Source organism: Bombus pyrosoma, linkage group LG11, assembly GCF_014825855.1.
Source record: "Bombus pyrosoma isolate SC7728 linkage group LG11, ASM1482585v1, whole genome shotgun sequence".
NCBI lineage: Eukaryota > Metazoa > Arthropoda > Insecta > Hymenoptera > Apidae > Bombus > Bombus pyrosoma.
The window spans coordinates 5,424,129-5,443,268 of record NC_057780.1 but is presented as its reverse complement, the minus strand read 5'-3'; the positions used below and the strand labels follow the sequence as shown (position 1 = coordinate 5,443,268).

General features: G+C 32.3%; 2 protein-coding genes across 3 annotated transcripts in view; one reads left to right on the top strand and one right to left on the bottom strand.

Annotated features, from left to right (window-relative positions):
* The first annotated feature begins 1,927 nt into the window (after positions 1 to 1,927).
* Positions 1,928 to 18,881, top strand: LOC122573181. The gene is made up of 4 exons (XM_043739230.1): positions 1,928 to 2,051; positions 4,187 to 4,322; positions 14,375 to 14,554; positions 17,953 to 18,881. The coding sequence occupies exons 2-4, from the start codon at positions 4,187 to 4,189 to the stop codon at positions 18,333 to 18,335; spliced, it is 699 nt and encodes a 232-aa protein (XP_043595165.1). The 5' UTR covers positions 1,928 to 2,051; the 3' UTR covers positions 18,336 to 18,881.
* Positions 18,880 to 19,140, bottom strand: part of LOC122573178 (general transcription factor 3C polypeptide 5) — a 29,265-nt gene continuing 29,004 nt past the window's right edge. For both annotated transcript variants that reach the window (XM_043739227.1, XM_043739226.1), the window contains one exon: positions 18,880 to 19,105. In XM_043739227.1, the coding sequence (XP_043595162.1) occupies positions 18,939 to 19,105 (167 nt within the window). In that variant the 3' untranslated portion in view covers positions 18,880 to 18,938. The remainder of the gene's footprint in view (positions 19,106 to 19,140) is intronic.

Below are 19,140 nucleotides of genomic sequence, written 5' to 3'. Positions count from 1 at the left end.
CTTTAAATCTTCGATGCGTAATATAAACATTAATTTCTCTGATTTGCAAAAGCTTTAATTTGTGGAGGTGAAACGCTCTTGTATTTCACGAATGTCGCGATAAAATTCAAGTACAATGCCATAAAGAACTTCCCACGTGGAGAATCGAAGGCATAAATTTTGTGAATTTCAAAAAGAATATATATAGTATCGATTGAAATGGCAATGCGATTTTTTATGCAGCGTTATGTAACGATCACAGTCACGCAACAAACATTAATTTTAACGCATTTCTATAATTAAAGTGATCATTTTCATGTAATTAATTTCATGGAAAAAGTACAAAGAAAGCTACCAAAAGACGAGTAAAATTTAATGTAATTGGAATAAAATTTTAATAGTATAATAATTCCAGAATATTTCTTTCTTATGCAAATGACGTTAATGTTTTTCTTCTTTAAGATTGATCTTCAACAAAAAAATTAATCAGATCCAATCTTACATAAGATTAATATGGTTCTATTTTATTATTCATCGCAGAGATGTTAAATAAAAGAAGAAACCTATATATATATCTAGCTACGTTAAAATCATTTTAGAAATTTCAATTGTAAAGTAAAGAAAATTTGTGAAGATTATCACAATATCATTCAAATATTTCTTAATAAAATATTTTTAATTATAAAAAATTTGGGAAAATTTACACAATGCTTTTTTCTGAATGGACAAAAAGGTGTGCTATGTTACATAAATATCCGTAAATTGTCAGGTATCCAAATCATCTATTATTCATTGCTTCCTACATGTTTTTTCATCGGTTCAACTTTCTTCGAAGCAAATCAAATTCAACTCAGAAACAACTCAAATTCACACATGAAGCGAAACAAAGAGCAATCTATCGCGTATTTTTCACGGATAATATGACGACTTAAGCGAAAAGGAAAGCTTTCAGGCGATGTTTGCATGTTACATAGAATATTTACGCGAACAAGCGAAAATGCATTTACTTGTAAATGTGATGGAATGTAGGGAAAATACGTTTCTTCTGGGTCGAGAGTCAATTATCGACTCGCGCCTAACCAATGGCCAGGAAACCACAGAAATATTAATCTTGTTGTTTGTCCTAGTAAATTTTACAATTGTCTAAAATAACCCTAACAACGCATTAAACATTACAATATAAACAAATTTAGAGACATCGAATAAATATTACTTTAGTTACAACGTTAACTGTCTCGGCAATGTTAATAAAAAGACTATTAACTTTAACTTGTTCATTAAAAAGGTGAGACATAAAGAAATTGGATATTGTCACGTTTTATGTCTCATGAATATCATTCTCAAGATTTTGAATTGTAGATAAATAGTATTTTTTGTCCATTTCAATGATTTATGTGACTAACAAGGATATTAAAGAAAAAAGCATTTTGGAACATAAGATAAAAAGTACTTTAACATTTTTCATATACATTCTATTAAAATTAATTTCTTCGTGCAGTCTAGCTTTAAATTTATCTACCATTGAAACTACAAATATAATCATAACCAAAAATGTATCTCTAAAATTAATGTATTCTCTCTTACCTGTAACCTGTATCGACATATTCTCTTAACAAATACCGTTCAAATAGCTGGTAGAAACTATGCGTTCAGACTTCCGGGTTACACGAATACCAATTACCAATACCGATCCACTCCAACTTACTGACACCAGAAAAACAAAGAAAACATATATTAACATAAACGTATTTGAAAAGATATGTTTCAATTATAACCTACCTTCTCGAACAATAAACACGACAAAAAGCACGTGAAAATCACGAAAAACCTAACCCTCGATTATTAAGCCAATTATGACTAAGGTCGAGCTGAGAAGAGTCTTGATGGGTCCTTGTAGCCCTGGGTGGGATGAATCTACGAGATGGTGGGGACTATTTCTATATAATCGACGGTGAAGGTGCCTGTCTCTTCATAACCCTATCAGTGAGCACGTTTCTTTAATCGTCGATCTCGTCGTCCATCCCGTTTTAATCCGAGAAATAAACCGGAAAAAGAAAAACAAGTGAGACAAGGTGAGTGTTTCGAAATGATCAGAAAAGGAAAAGAAAAACAATGTATACGTATACCTGTGCGTGAGCCCGTATCGTTTTATTTTCCTTTCATTTTTTGGAATTCCAGTTCTCACGATTTTTTTAAAGTCATCTACGGAATACCAATCGCAAAGTGCTAAACGAAAGCGGGAAAAAATAAAAATAGAAAAAGTGCAACAAACTGAATATGTAATATATGTATATATGTATGTACGTATGTACCTACATCTCGTAGAGTATCGCAGGCTTGAATAATGCACGCTTCTGCGTGACGAATACTACCGATAAATTAATTCAATGAGGATGGTAATGGTTTCGTGTATAGGTTGTAAGTTCTTGTTCGATTGGATTTTTATGGAAGTTGCTTGAAACGTTTGCATAGACAAAAATAAGGTCTTTTTGAATAATAACATTTTAAGTGTTTAATGTTTTTAAAGTAAAATTAAGGTGAAATAAAAATGCAAGATTATTTGATGACGTTTAAAAGGAGAAATTCCAATTCTATTGTAGTTAGTAAAGCATTAATATATTTAAAAGTAACATTTAAGAAAATAAATTTTTATGAATGAATGGAGATTTTTCATTGTATCCAGACTATATAATCTTCTGGGAAAATGCAATAACGATAAAAAGGAAAAAGGTAACAAATCTGATTATTAATATTATTTAGGTAGAAATGAGTATATGGTTGTTTTATGGTTTATATCTTTGATATAAACAAGAAAGTTTTGTACTTTTTACTTTTTATCCAAAAATTATCAATGAATACTATAACGTATAATCTATTTGTTCTGTTAAATGATAAAGATCATTGATCAAAATTATTCGTAAATAATGATAAAAAGAAAATTTAGTCTGTCTTTAATACCTACTATTAATATTAACATTAATAGTATTAGTGCAACAGTGAAAAAAAATATAACAGGGTCTTATGATAAGCTGAATATATAAATTAATGAATTATATGCATTTAATTATACGTCACTTTGTTAAAGTCAAAATAATAAACAGGAAGAATTGATACGTAAGAATATCTCTATAAAAATTTGATTTTTTCCTTTATCTAGTTTCTAAATGATCCATCGCAATACGAACTACAAGAATCGTATACAAACTACAGTCTTCAATTCGCTTTTTGCGAATTTTACATCAATTGTGCAATTTCTTTTATCCCCTATTACATAAGAAGATTCTTGCTTCACGCGTTATCTCATTTTTCTTGGAGGAAGCGATGAAGCGACTCTCGACGCGTCGAAAATCATTACGTTCGACCGTACAAGGGAACGTTCGGTCGTTAGCCAGGCTTACAACGAAAAAGTCCCCGCCAATTACCGGATCACTACATGTAACAGTTGGCACGTAAGACAGTGGCGATACTACTATCTATCCGTAAAAAAGTCACGTGCAAAATGTTCGGCTTTCAACAAAATTGGCACTCCCCGAGTGAAACTCTCTTTGTTGACTTATAGAAACTAAACATAGGTATTAATAGGTATATACGGAGTCACGACCTTATCTTCGTATCACTTTTAACCAACAAAACTCTCACCGGTTTTTGGTCACGATGTGAACGACAATTGTATATGTTATGACAAGGTGTTTTAAAATTATAATTAACTTTCCATCGCTTCGATCCTTCGATCTTATAAGATCATATTGATGCTGGTTGGCTTGAATGTTGAATTGAAAGATGGTGCGATAGATCATCCTGTTGTCATTGATGTATACGAAGATGTTTCTGTTGAAGTAGTATGTAGTATGTATTAAGAGATTCTGATTTCAATTTGCATAAGAAATTAAAGGGTTTGAATTACTTTATGGAATATGTAATTTTGGAACACTTTTCGTCATTTTGTAATAGATTTCTTTAATCTTTGTCTGTTATGTTGTTTATTATTTATATAGATGATATAATTATTATTTATATAGATCGTCCCCTTTGCTTCCAAAATTATATTCCAAATTATTTCGATTGTAGTTTTTTAATTAGCGTCTTCAATAAGTAAATTAAAATGAAAGTGCTAGTACAATTATATTTCTTAAAAGTAATTTTATAGGCAGTGTATATTAATCTTTGTTTAATTTATTGCTTTTTCAATTGTTAATTTGTTTCTCAGATGATGTTGGCGCCGCTGGCCGTGTTATTCTTCGCGGCGTTAGTGTACGCCCAACCAGCAATAAACGAAATTCGGCCACAAAGCAACAGACCAGGAAGATTCCTGTCTCTTCCTGTACCGCAGAAATGTGCAAACCGTGAGTAAATTTTTCGTTTTGAACTTTCGGCTCTCTTTGTAGCTAAAACGCTAGGATCATATTTTTTCTTGATATTTTGTATGAATAAATCTCTTTGAAGCTTAGTTTCTAATTATAAGTCAAATTTTAAAATGAAACTACTGAAACATAACATAAAAGTCAATTTATTCGTCAAACAAACTCTAAATGTACTAGAAAAGGATATGGAAATAAAGAAAAATTCTAAATTCCGAATGACAAGCTAAAAAAATTCTTTGGACATCATACAATTTCATTTTAATTGTATTGATCATTGTCTCAAAGTTTACCATTTCTCATCACGATTTCAAAACATATCCGCGACAATGTTAACGACGGACAAAACACAATCCTCTTCCGTGAATCCGGGGCATTTAGATGCCCCGGCACGTTCTCCGGCAACTAAAAGAAATTGAGGTTAAACCGGCCCGATACATGCCGACAAAACTCTCGCGCAATCTGACGATCGTATATTTTTCAACCTAAAACAGCAATCGTCTATTGTGCAAACATGTGTATATCAGATTATTCTCTTCTGATTATAATACCTGGATAATTAACTTTCTTTTTTTATTTTAACGCTATGTACATCCACCTAAAGGTTAACCTAACCATATTTGTCTATATGTAATTAATACTTGCTTTCATTTGAGATATGAATATAATACAAATTTACTAATATATTAGACGTATACACACAGTACAATAACAAATATTTGTTATTTACATATTTTTATCTTAACTCATTAAAGACCAACGTTACGTTAACACAATATTTCATTTTCAAGCGTGAAAATTTGTGCACCTTCAGATTATTACTGTACATTAATATTACGTCTATATATTTTTTATTCGCTATTTCACTACTTAATCCATAATGAGTTAACTTCGAATCGTCATTTTTAATGCAACTTTTACGATATGTACGTACGTAATAAATTTCTTTCTCTTTACAAATAATCCCTCATAAAAGTATAGATATCCTAAAAATTCATAAGTTACTGATCTGTAAAGACTTTCTCATAATTTAGGTACATCTCCCTCATTTGAAATTATTTAGAATCATTGGGACTTTATTCAGACAAGGTCTAGCGCAGGTAAGCCTGTAGTTGGTTGGTAACTCGTGAACAGATCGTACAATGCGAGAGTAGCGTTTCGTCTCCTTTCGTTTGCGTTCGATGCACTTTCTCACGGTTAGGATACAAAATCAAGAAACCGGCAGACGTCTCGCAATCGCGCCGCGATAATTAGCGAGAGGACGTGTAACGAAACGAAGTTAAGGGAGAGATACCGATTCGGGGTCAACAAGAGCCGACGCGACGGACTAGTTGCATAATCTTGAACAGGATGTTTCGTCGGCTTTGTTTTGACTAGTTTCCCGCAAATTATTTGTTCAATGCAAAACATCAGCTACCGGTAATCCGTTTTTTACAATTTATACATTATCCTAAATCACTTGATGAGAACAATTTTAGGAAACTTTTATAAATTGCGTGTTTTATATGCAATTATACATTTGTCATAATCTTTTTATGATTGCAACTTGAGGCCTATCCGCTTTATGTGCTCCCTATTTATTGACAAAAATATAACAATAATAACGTAAGTTTCTTGATAGTTAATAACAACCGAATATTATTACTTATTGTCATTCACAGTTATTACTTAGCAAGAGAATATTAAATAATGATTTCTAAAAAAAAAAATATATGATTTGTCACGCAGATTTTACTCATTGAAACGATCTTTCAATGTCATATAGAAATTTATGTTTTACTGTTCCTAGTAATCTGTTTCAAAGATAACCAGCAGGAACGAAAGTGGAATGTACATCTCGTCTTTTTTTTTTATCTCGAATGAAAAATCTGTTTGGAGAATATACAATCCACTTTCTCCATCTCAATCTCCATTGCTTACTTATATATATATAGATACACACATTTACAAGGAGGTCAGTTATATCTCGTCAACTGGCAATTTTTATGGGACATAAAATTTGCTACAACTTTTCATCTGTATGATCACTGACACTTACTCTTGATTGGATGTAACAGATAATGCAAATTATCTATGCATCTATGTATATATTAACATTTAAATATTGTCAAAGTACGCATATCGGCACCGTGTATATATTTTTATCGTTATTACGTAAAAATGTTCACTTTATTTAATTTCTATTTTATTACCATTTTAATACGCCTCAAGTACAATGTTAAAAACGTCGAGTCAGCATCTTCGTGTCGAGTTACCTTGGTTGATTAAATAATCATTTCCAATACACATTATTTAACATTAGAAATACTTTACTACAAACAGACTAATTTGACGAGTGTTGGTTGTTATTATTCCCTTATGATCATATCGATCGAAATTTCGTAGTAATCCTATTTCCACGGTATATAATCACGCGAAAGGTATTAGTGTCGTAATGTTGGATTATAATAATGTTCGACTGGAATGTTCGATTATCTACAGTTGCATCCACTTTCCAAGTTAGTAACAATAAGAAACTCGATTCACGTGCTAAATCGATGAAATCATCTCGAACAATAGGTCATTTAGCTCTGAGAATTTAATATTGATTAATAATTAACGAAACTTAACGTTACTTGCATCTTTTTAATAATTCCAAAAACATACACTCTTCAGTCAGACATTTTGGCTGATTTGGTAGATTCGATACTAACAATTTTTAAAGTATGTAGTCAATATAACACGTATAACACATTTTTTTTTAAAGAAACAAAGCTATTCTCGCAGTGGTTATTGATAATTTTAGATGTTGCATGCGACCATAAATTTTTAATTAAAACAAAAAGTAAAAACAAGCGTATGAAGTAATTTTTAAAAGAGAAAAAAGGACATAACACACATAACAATCGTGCCCCTATAAGAAATTGTCATTCTTACCGAATATAACAAATTTTTAATTTATAAGTCTCTGTACATTGCTCTTACAGTATAAAATGCCCTTTAATCGGGCTGGAAATTAAAAGTTGAATCGTTAAACTCAACCGAGGAGTCTGATGATTAAAATGGTCCTTGATCAGAATTATGAAACATTACTGGTCCATGGCTAACAAATTGTCGTTAAATTATCTTATGACAGTGCGGCTGACCAATCAGGTGTCGTAATATTGTAGCTGGTAAGATTGTCCAACTGACAAGCTCACAAAAGGCCGATGCTCTGCCGCTATGAAAATGTCAAGAATTGTTGCGAAACGAAACAACAACATGCCACAAAGATAATTTCACCGTTGCTCGTTATGCCCGCGTATAATGACCGCTCTTTAACGATAGTTCACGTCTTTCTTCACGCTGATCCTGGTTTCCAGTAAAACGTCCAATTCGGCGAATTCACGTGGGATATTTCTATTTTTTCTCATCGACGAAGCTGATTATCTTAAAAGTTGCTCACAAAGATACAAAGTCTCTGTTATTTTATACTTTTGCAAGAAACGAATAACTTTTTCTAGTCGCTGTAAGTCCTTTTATACAAAGATTTCAATATTTTCGATATTTCACGAATAAAAATTTCTTTTCTAGAAAGTTTCCAAATTTTCAATATTTCGTACATACTTTTTCTCCTTGCACGAAAGTTTCGAAATTTTTAATGTTCCATGCGTACGTTAATTTTTAAAGCTACGTTAGATTTTTATATCGATGCGAATATAACAATTATAAGATTATAAATATAAAAGAAAGTACTATTTTTATAGAATTATTGTTTATCATACAAAGTATAACAAAACAGTAACTTTATACATTTACGTAATATTTTCAAGGAGCACAAAAGTTTGACCTTTATTCGACCTTTATTCAACCCCAAATAACAGCGTGTCCGATCGAATAAATAATACAGCAGCAGCCATGATAAATTACAATGTCGTATTGCACGCATCGTTTATCAATTTATTTTCGAACAAAGTTACACGTCCGATTGGTTATAGCTGCAGAAGAAACTGAAGAAAAAGAAAATCTGTTATTCTCTGTCGCTGAACGAATCGAATCTCAAGTAATCTCCACCCATTAAGTCGAATTATCAAGAAAAAGTTTCACCTCCGGCTTGGCTTTCGTTTTCCTCGCACCTTCGATCAAAACAACTTCTATATCCAATGTTCACCACTTATTTATGAGATTCGATTGCGCATAGATTATGAAAATCTTTAATTCATAGTTAACAATGTGTTGAAATATTAAATCTAAAATATTAGAATATTGTTTGGATGACAAGTTAATCTACCGTTTAGTACGATACCTTCTCCATAAATAAATTGAAATTCTTCGGTAAAAATTTGCATTTTTACAATTAGAAATTTTTTACTAGTACAGTTTTATACATCCTACTTGCATTTCAGTTGACTAACATTTCCAAAATTCATTTTTCAAATCTCCTTCTAACTCTTCGTTCTTCGTTCGTATTTTCTTCACAAAGTCATTTACAAAGAATCGTTATAAGAATATTATACCTTTTCGTTATCTTATACAGATTTCGCGAATTTATTTTTGTTTATAAAAATTGAGTATCCCCGAGCCTTTTCTGACTCGGTGTCAATTTTCTTCTTCTAGAAAAATTGCAAAATTCGTTCGACTGTTTCATTAACAACTGTAAAATCATAAATATAAAATATTCGCTATACGCGTAAAGTCCTTCGTATCGAATTCATTAAGTACGTTTATTTGAAAACAACGCGTGTCCAACGTGCTTTCTTTTCTCCTTTTCAAGAGATGGCAGACACATGTGCGCGTCACGCTCAAATACGATCCGTAAATATTAACCATTTCATTGGCATAAATTATACGTTTCTGGAAACGTTTGGGTGACTCTGCCGTGAAACACGTGCAGGTCGTGACACGTGAAAGTGAGAGCTTTCCATTCCATTGGAGTTCCTCGTGTGTCAAGAACCACTTTAAAAATCTTACAAGAAGCCTCTTGCTGTCATTCATATTATTCTTTCGTCATTTTTCTTTTTTTTTTTTTTTTCTTTCTTTAATCCCACGGATGAATATTCTGAAGGAGGCAAATAACACAGTTAGTCGTGTATAGCTTGTCATGAAATCGTAGATGTTACCGATCGTTTAAATGTTATTTTGAAATAGCTATGTTGAATCGTGTTTGATCTGATGCAATTATTGCGAATTCTAAACGTTACGCAAGATAAAATTCGACGGATACAGACGAACCGTGTACAATATCGTCTCCTTTATTTAAATTTATTGCATTAAAACATATTTTTTAGTATTTTTTGAAAATATTATCTTCTTCGTTGCTGTTATCTGATCAAAAAAAAAAGAGAGAGCGAAATTAAATAGATACAAGTTTTTATATAGGTAAAAGGAAAATATACCTGTTTGAAGAGCAACGTAAATCGTACTGGAGTCGAACAAAAGACTTGGCATGCAAATATGATCGATAAGTCACGACGGAAGTAGGCGTAAAAAATAACAGATTTCTACTGTCCCTCGATTAATAAATTCCGCTTTCTCCGCCCTAAATTGGCTATTTACTTGCGTGTGATTGACAATCAAATGAGATAAATTTGTTTTCTATTATTAAACGGATAGCCGCATGTGCTGCGAATAACGATAAATATTTTTTAACGTAATTCGTACATTTTGTAATAGCTTAGAAATTTTAGCATTTCAAAGATTTATCAAAAAAAGATATAAAAATAGTGCAAAATTTGGGAACAAGATTTCCTTGCGTCTTCTGTTTCTTTTAATTATTATTTTACGCAAACATTTAATTAACGCTCTCGTGAAAATCTCACGATGGATATTTTCAATTCTGAACTCTTTAGAATAGTATTATTTATTTGTTATTTATTACGCACACTTCTCGCCTATTGCCTTAGAACGAAGTTCCGGCTTTACATTTTTCTCTCAATGTATGAACAGTATACTGCTGTAGTATTCTGATTAACTTCACTTGGTATGAAAGATTACGTTCATCAATCATTAGATCTTTCCCAATCTACCATTGCGATTCACTATTACACGAATTAACATTGTGTTTCAGAGTTATTATCTTTGAACAACTAACGTCCAACTCTACTCAGCAAGACCATTCGTTCTCACATGCATTTTTACCGTAGAAAGGTCATAATTAATTTCGTGAGTTACTATTCGACTGATGATGGTAATGACGGCGATGTTAATGCATTAAGGTGCTTAGCCTTAGACAATGAATGAAACGTTGTACAAGCCGCTTCTTGCGTTTGAAATAATGATCTTTTTAATACGTAATAAAGGAGACAGAATTTCAAAAATTATATCTTAAATAAGATGTTTGGAAAATAGGCTTGTAATATTAAAAATGAGATCAGAAGCGATATCCCGGATTTTTTAAGAATTCATATGTAATACGTTCGGAAGAACAAAGTAATTTGATATATAATTAGCCCAACGAAAAAGATATTTTATCATAGAGCCTTTGTTACATCAGTTTACGAAAAGAAATTATTAATAACACTGAATGATATTGAATATTATTATCGATAGTAACGAACGAAGACAACAAATTCAAATTACGAATTACAATATTTTATTGGCACATTCTTTACAATCTTATATTCTTAGGAATAGATTCTTTATATATAACTGATGCTGCAGAAACACCGTTAGTAGACTCGAAAACAACAGAATTGCGCGGATGATTCAAACGATTATCGTCAGAAGTTCCTTGACACAATGGTGAAACGTGCGAGTGTTTCTAAAGGCGCATAAATGTTTAATGAACGGTGATATAACGATCGTTAATTGCGAGTACAGGAGAAAACCGAAGAAAGACGAAGAGGGAGATCGATTTTTTTTTCTCGTAAACGTCTATCAGATGCAAACACACGATCGTATAAAAACAAGGAAATACAACTTGTGAAATGCACTTTGTTTAATGTCACTTTTGTTTAACCTTTGTTTTATCATCGTTTCGCGGCTTTATACATATGTCGGTGTTGAATATTATCATTTTATTTGTTAGTATTCTTACTAATTGCTTTAGACTAAGTAACAGGTTCGTTATCAAAGATTCTGATAATTTAATTCGTTTTATATAGAATAATTTTTAATTTTGTTACATGACGTATCTACATGTATTCGATAATTATGATGCCAAGTACTTTTATCAGTTCTTCCAAAGAAGTTAATCTCGGTCAACAAATAATTATTAATAAAATTTGTCTATTCGATGGATATCGATTGATGTAATCAAAGTAATTGGAATTTAAACGCGGACACAGGAAAACGTGTTGGTAGGCGGAAAACTCGTCAAGATAATAGAGACGATAATAAAATGTACAAAGGTGAACGTTTCTTTCGATTGTCCATAGATGAAACAAATTCATTGCCATTGGGAAACTAAAAGGAAGGAAAACTCGAGTTACAAATAGCGGAAATAATTTCTCGAATATTATGAAACGTACAATAGACTTGATCGTATACGATATCGTAATTGTTTTTACGTTCGTTGTTAGCAACATTCATCGCACAACTTAGCGTAGGAAAATCGCGTGAAAAAAGGGAAACTGGAGGCAAGATGTCTTTAAAATTCGATATTTCCTTGCTGATTTGTAACTCTCGTCTGAAATTCTACATGTGGTATTTTTAATCTTCTCGCAGCATAACATCAGCCGAATTAAGATTTCTTTAGAATCCAATTAAATCCGAGTAATACGCTCAAATTATTAAACTATGTAAATCAATTCGGTGAAATCCAAGTTTTATTAACGATTCGCGTAATACAAGTTTCGTCGTTAAAATATTTCTAGTTACTCAATTAAGTTATACGAAATTCCCTGAAATTACGTAAATACAAATGATACATCTTTCGAACTGTCACGAGATGAGAAAATATTTGAATTTAAAAATATGCTTATTACAGATGGGTGATTATAAAGGCATCTAATTAACATATCTATTACTCATACTCTGACGCTGGAAATAATTGTCTCCTTTCGTTCGATATAACTTAGAATGAATGGAGGGCTTCTTCTCTTCTTCTTTGTAATATATAGTTCTTCTTCTTTGTAATGTATAGTAAATATAGTATAATAAATATAATATAAATATAGCATATAGTAAATAAAATAGTAGTAATTTCACCAAAAAGAAAAGAATACACGAAACATAGAAAGAGCCATCTCTGAAACTAAACAAGAATCTTAAAAACCAAGAAATACTAAATACCAAATGTTCAATAATGCGTTCGTTTATAATATAATAATTTCACAAAATCTATATCTCTACGAAGAAGCTACACGTTTCGAAAGTTGATCGACAATTAAAAACCCATGTTTCCTACGGTCAAGCAAGAATCTCAGGAACCACGAATTATTAAATGCCAAATGTTCAAGGATAGCTGCTACGTTTATTTGACTATCCTCGTCGACGTCACTGATGATCATGATCTCCTTGTAGAAACTTCTTGTCGAAACTCGCAACACCATTTTGACGTTAAGGCAATCGACATTCTAACGGAGGTATTAGAATCATCGTTCGTTTCTGAAAGGGGAACGCGTCGTAGCCTCGATTCCCAATGTAACAACCGATTGATTCCTGCTTGGGAATCATTCAGTAGAAACTAGCCACATGACATTCACCGTGAGATTTTTCTTTTCCGTGATATGTCAGAAGGAACATGCAATTTAAGTTAATTCTTCTTTTTTTTTTTTTCTTATCTTTCCCTTTCGTTCTTCTCGTTCAACGGCTATTTTTGCAACAATGAGATTACACAGGATTACACGTCGGTGAAGAGGAGCCGTGTTCACGCGCATCGATCATGCCTCTCCTTGCAGCGTTACAGGCGATGAAACGCGTAGTAAATACGTAATAACACATACGCACTGGTCTATGGTGTGTCTGCAACTTCTGAAATAACAGGTTCTGACATAATCGATTTTAATAGCTAGGATTTAGGATATTAGTCTTGGCAATAATTCGACGAGGTCTAGTGACTTTTTCAGGTAAACGCTCTTCGACTTTTATAGCTAAATTATAGGATTTTACGTGATATTCAAGATAAACGATGTACTTAAGCGAATACTTAAATTGCGAAAAAAAAAAAAGAGAAAATTGTTTCCGAAGAAGTTTCCCAGCCCTCTTGCTCTATGCGTGTAATGTAACACGATTAGCAAAACTTTACGAGTCGCGAGTTATAAATAATCGATGATGATAAATTCCTTCGAAAAACGATGACAGACGTGGTAATAAAATTGATAAAATTATACATCACATTTTACAAATTATACGAGTTAACTACAGTCGATCTGCCTACCAATAGACGCGATAACTCGTAAATCTATGGAAAAGAAATCCGAATATGACTTGTCGACACATTAATATTATTAGTTGGTTGGTTATTGTATTGGTGGAAAGCCTTGATTATTTTTCGTAGAGATCACGGATTGGTTAATTTAAGAACATTAGAATATCGATGATACTCGAGAAAGAACATAGATGAAATAGGCAACAGCCTGTAATATTACCGTTGAATACGAGCAACCCTTTCGCAATCAGAACGTTAGACTCTCATAATGAGACGCACGTCGTAAATCGTGGACGAGAGAGGCATTCCTGCATAATCAACGTGTAACGTGAAAAATTGTAAAACCATTGGCATTTAACCGGACGATAATCACATTCTCCGATTACAGATCCACGCTGTTTATATACATTATACACGACAAACATAATTGAATATCGTGAACGATTTCCTTTTTTCTCTCTCTTCCTCTGTTTCTTCTCGAAGAAGAATCCGCAACTCTATGTAGTCAAGTCTTGATCTATCAAACACAACTAACAAAAAGTATGGAGAAAATTCTTGGCATCTCTTCATATCTTTTTTTTTTTTTTTGTTTTTTGATAAGAGGATCGTAACGAAGCGTCGAGATACCGTAAAGTGCTAGAATTTATCGTACGAGATTACCACACTTATGTGTCGCCTGGGAAAATCTGATGAGAATTGATAAAAGCCGATCTCTTCACGAACCTTTGTCTTTCATTCGGGGGATTAATTTTCTATTTCCAATTCGCAGGACCGAGAGAATTCAACTACAGAGGGCACAATTATTTCTACAGCGGGCACGTTCCGGCTCACGCAAACCAGAGGGTGGATTGGTTAGACGCTAGGAACATCTGCAGAGAGTACTGCATGGACCTTGTGTCGATGGAAACTCAAGACGAGAACAACTTAATCTTCAGACTCATTCAACAAAGTAAGCGGTTTTAATTCTTGAGATACTTGGCGAGTAGAAGATAAGTAAGACAAATTCTTGAAATATTTTATAAAATAGAAGACGTAAGGTAAAGCTTAGAATAAAAAGATGAAGTCAGGTGTTCCACTATTCTAAATCATGATCGTTGACGATTATTAAATTGCGGATATTCGTGGAAATTCGTACTTTTATAAATAGAATTTAAGAAATGAAATTTGGTTGAAAAATCGTTTTACTTGCTAAATATCGCCTTCGAATATTATATTTTAGGTATTTTATGTATTTATATGCATTTCTGCACCTTTAAATCTCCTATAAATGAATCTGCAGTTTAATAATTATGTACATATATGTATAGTTATTATATGTACGTTATTATACAATATATACACACCTATATATGTACAATTGAAACGTCGTTAATATTCATACAGAGAAAAGAGAAGGAAGAAACGTTACAAATAAAATAAAAATTCATTTCGAAGCTAAGTTGGAATTTCTTCGTATTCGAGCCGACTTTTCAAAAGATTTCTTTCGCTATGATTCGAGCAAGATCGATTCGCAGAAGAAAAATTTCTATCGACGTGTACTTATTTATTCATGAGGAATAGCGAGGTGTTCCATTCAATCAGTTGAATAATCTCGAGGCAACGATTACAAGAATAAAAATGATTCATTAACGCATGATGCACAGGCACGTTTCGCGAACGATTCACGCGTGAACACGAAACGCGTTTACCTTCGCTTTCGTACGGATTCAATATATATCCTAATTGCATTGCTATTAATTCTTCTCTTCTCTTCTCTTCTCTTCTCTTCTCTTCTCTCTGGCTTTTTTTCTTTGTTGTCACTCTTTCGCGTGATTTTCATTTCGTAACGTTTCTGATCCTTTCACGCGTATTCGCAGGAACGTGAGGAAGAAGAAGCTATGCAAAGTTCAAGTATATTACAGCAATTCTCGTATGTCACGTCTGAAACGAAGATAAAATCAAATATATTACGAATAGGTTCGAACTCGATTAGAAAATTTTGAAACCCTCACGAACACTTTGAAGATATGAAACAATATGTTTGGTCGTGCTAGCTTATCGGCTATTTCCAAAAGAGTCTGCATTTGATAGATTGCTTCCCTTTTCAAATTTGTTATATTAAACTCCTATTATCTAGTCACGGAGTAACATTAAAATCAGAAAATCAACAAATGTACTTACGTTTTCCTTTCTACTACGATCTCCGAACTTTTATGTGTCAAATAAAATTCTTATACTTTATGTAAACAAAATTTTTAATACTTTGAGAGAAACTTTAGGATAAAGTTCAGGCAAAAGGTCACGTACAGCAACAAGGAATTTTTTATACTCTTCTTAAACCTAAATAACTCGTACATTTTATTTTATTTTAGAGCTAAACGCGTACTTATGTTCTCTCTTGTGGTTTTCATATAACGAACCTGCTAATTGATCTATTTTAGAGCAGACAATTTTACTTTTCCTTTTGTTTTAGCTACCATCGTTTTGACTTCGTTCATTTTCGCGTTCAGCTAAATCATTTTGACAAAAATGATTAACAATTGCTTGCACGAAATAAATTATAGGATCCAGTAACGAGTTTCAACATAGTTCGCCTTAAAACAGTATGGATGGATTCAAGAAACGAATACCACCGCCAATTACACGAATTTGAGCAATAATCGGTAGTTAAGTTAAACGATAGGTATACCTAATAATAATCTCATACAACGGTATGTACATAGTTATTAAATTTTACGTGTCGGCAGAAACGCGTAAGAAAGAATAAATCCATTTCTTTAGCGTCAGGCTTAGAAAGTTCTACAACCACGGAGATAAAATCGGTACCAATGAACACAGAAGCAGTCAGGATCGTTTACAATTTATTACCCAGCGTAGCTTTCGTTCTTTAGCCGGCTAGATAGCATAGAAATTTCGAAACAAATGATCCATTGCCGTGAGACGATGCTTCTCCGACTTCGCGTTAAGTGGCTTGTAACATCGCGTCTTCGGCCATAGTGTTTCCTAACGATTGAAGAAAGTGAAAGACTAATCAGTTTTATGGTTACTTATTACAAGAACAATGTCGTGAAAATACATATTTTGATCGAACGGATATTTCACAGAACGAGGACGAAAAGAGTCTATTGGTTATTCAACAAACCATAAAGGTTTATTATTATGTGGACTGAGTATGTTTATGTAAATTCGTGTCTCTTGCGGAGATAGTTAAAGAAACAGAATTTAAATAGAGATTTGTATCGTCGACTAAATATTGTAGTAAATATTTTATTCTAGCTATTTTGTATATCTTTGTATGTTATACGTATTCTGGATATTTGTTGTGCTTCAAAGTTTTCTATAAATGCATAAATTAACTTCACCGTAGTTAAAATTATTCTCCTCTTTTTTTTTTAAATTTTTAAAAAACAAGAACAAAATATTTAAATTTTATAGTAAACATGTCTGTAAAAAAGTATTACATCAATATCATATAATAGTTCCCCCTTTTTTTTATTCAATCATATATTTTGAGAAACAAGAAAGAGGGATCGAGAAAATTTAATGATCATCTATTAATCTATTAGTTGTGGTCAATTATCCTATCACAGATGAAATATTTGAATCAATAAAAAGATTCATTTAATGCACACACACACGCGCGCGCGCGCGCGCGCGTTGAAATTTATTTGTGGCTCATTTGCATACAACTAATTGCTTTCGCAAGTGCAGATACAATTTCCATTCGTTGTCGAGAAGTTAGAATCTCCGAGTTAACGAGTTAACAACAGAATCTTCAAGGCAAAACGAAGGATCTTTAAGTGGGTTGAGGCTGAGAAATCTCATCTTCTTATATACATACATAGTTGCATCACGGAACGCATCAATCATTTCGACCGCATATGTCCCTTGCCACGAAGTAATATGATCTGAAACTCTATGTTAACATTTCTACCGATATTAAAGTGCGATTATTTTTTCGAAGGTTGTCCTTTGGATGAGAAAGGCGGAAACCTTTTATAAATTATGTTGTTTTCTAACCTGTAGAAAATTTAAGCAGAAATTTTGAAAGAAGTACTTTTTTACAAAAGCCGTAAATCTATGACTAAAATTATAAGATTCTAGAAAAATAATGCAAAATTTTCAATATTTCATTATACTTGGAATATACTTAAACTGCAAATAAAAAAAAAGTTCGCAAAATATTATACCATAATTTTTAGTTTTCACAGTATAGATTTCACTTAAATATTAGTCTCCTCCGGGAAAAGATTACGGCTCCTTACCTATCAGAAAAAACATATACCAGAGAATTGCATAGTCTGTATAATAAAGTTATGTATTAATCATTTCTTTCATGAAAATTAATAAATTATTATTTTTTCATAGACGATGTTCCTTACATCTGGACATCTGGACGTCTCTGCGACTTCAAAGGCTGCGAGAATCGTCGTGATCTCGAACCCAAAGCCCTCTATGGTTGGTTCTGGTCAGCCAACAGAAAGAAGATGGCGCCAACAAATCAAATCCCCGAAGGTTGGTCCTTCAATCCATGGTCTCAAACTGGACACAAGAAGGTCAGACAACCGGACAACGCTGAATTCGACATAAATGGCACCAGTGAGTCCTGCATGTCCATCCTAAACAACGTCTACAAGGATGGAATCAGCTGGCACGATGTGGCTTGCTATCACCAGAAACCATTCGTCTGCGAGGACTCCGAAGAACTTTTGAACTACGTGGCCAATACCAATCCGAACATACGCCTTTAAAGGCCTCGTGAATGAATAATTCGCGTCATCAGCACCTGTTTTATCCCTTTCTCTTGCAGCTTAGACGAAACACGAGTTAAAACAAAAAGAAAACAAAGGAAAAGTAATCGTTGAACGTTTTATTTTATATTATTTATGTGAATTAGCTCCCTATCAGCATTAAAGCATTCATTTGGATTACAAAAAAAAGGAATATTTTATATCGAATATAAAATTTATATAAATTTAAATATTATTGAGGAACTGTGATCAGAATTTTTCAAAGGCACTTAATTATTTCTTGCAATGTAATACAAAAGTTGTTACACTAATTATATATACATGTTATACATGTATTAAAAGTATTTATTAAGCGTTCATGAATATTAAAATGTGTTTCGTCGCTGCACTTTTCCTGCACTCATTTTTCAAAAGAAATCAATTATATTTTACATTCTGTTTAATTTGTAATTACAGTATCAGTTAATTAATGATGTAAACATATTTATTAATAGACATTTGGCATACAAACTCTGTACATTTATGAATAAACTTTATTTGTAGGTATTTATAAAATGCTATTTATTTACCAAATCTTATATATATATAATTATGTAACATAATTTACTCATTTTCTATTCCAATAACATTGGTTTCAAATTGATCATATTTTCCTTCACTTTCTTCTATGCTAGAAACAGAATCCTTTTTTTTCTTTCTCTGTTTAGCTCTAAGTTTATTAAGCTTTAATTTAATTCCAGATTTACGTTTTCGAGGTAAAGATGTAGGATCTGTAAATAAAATATTGTAGTATAAAATTATATAC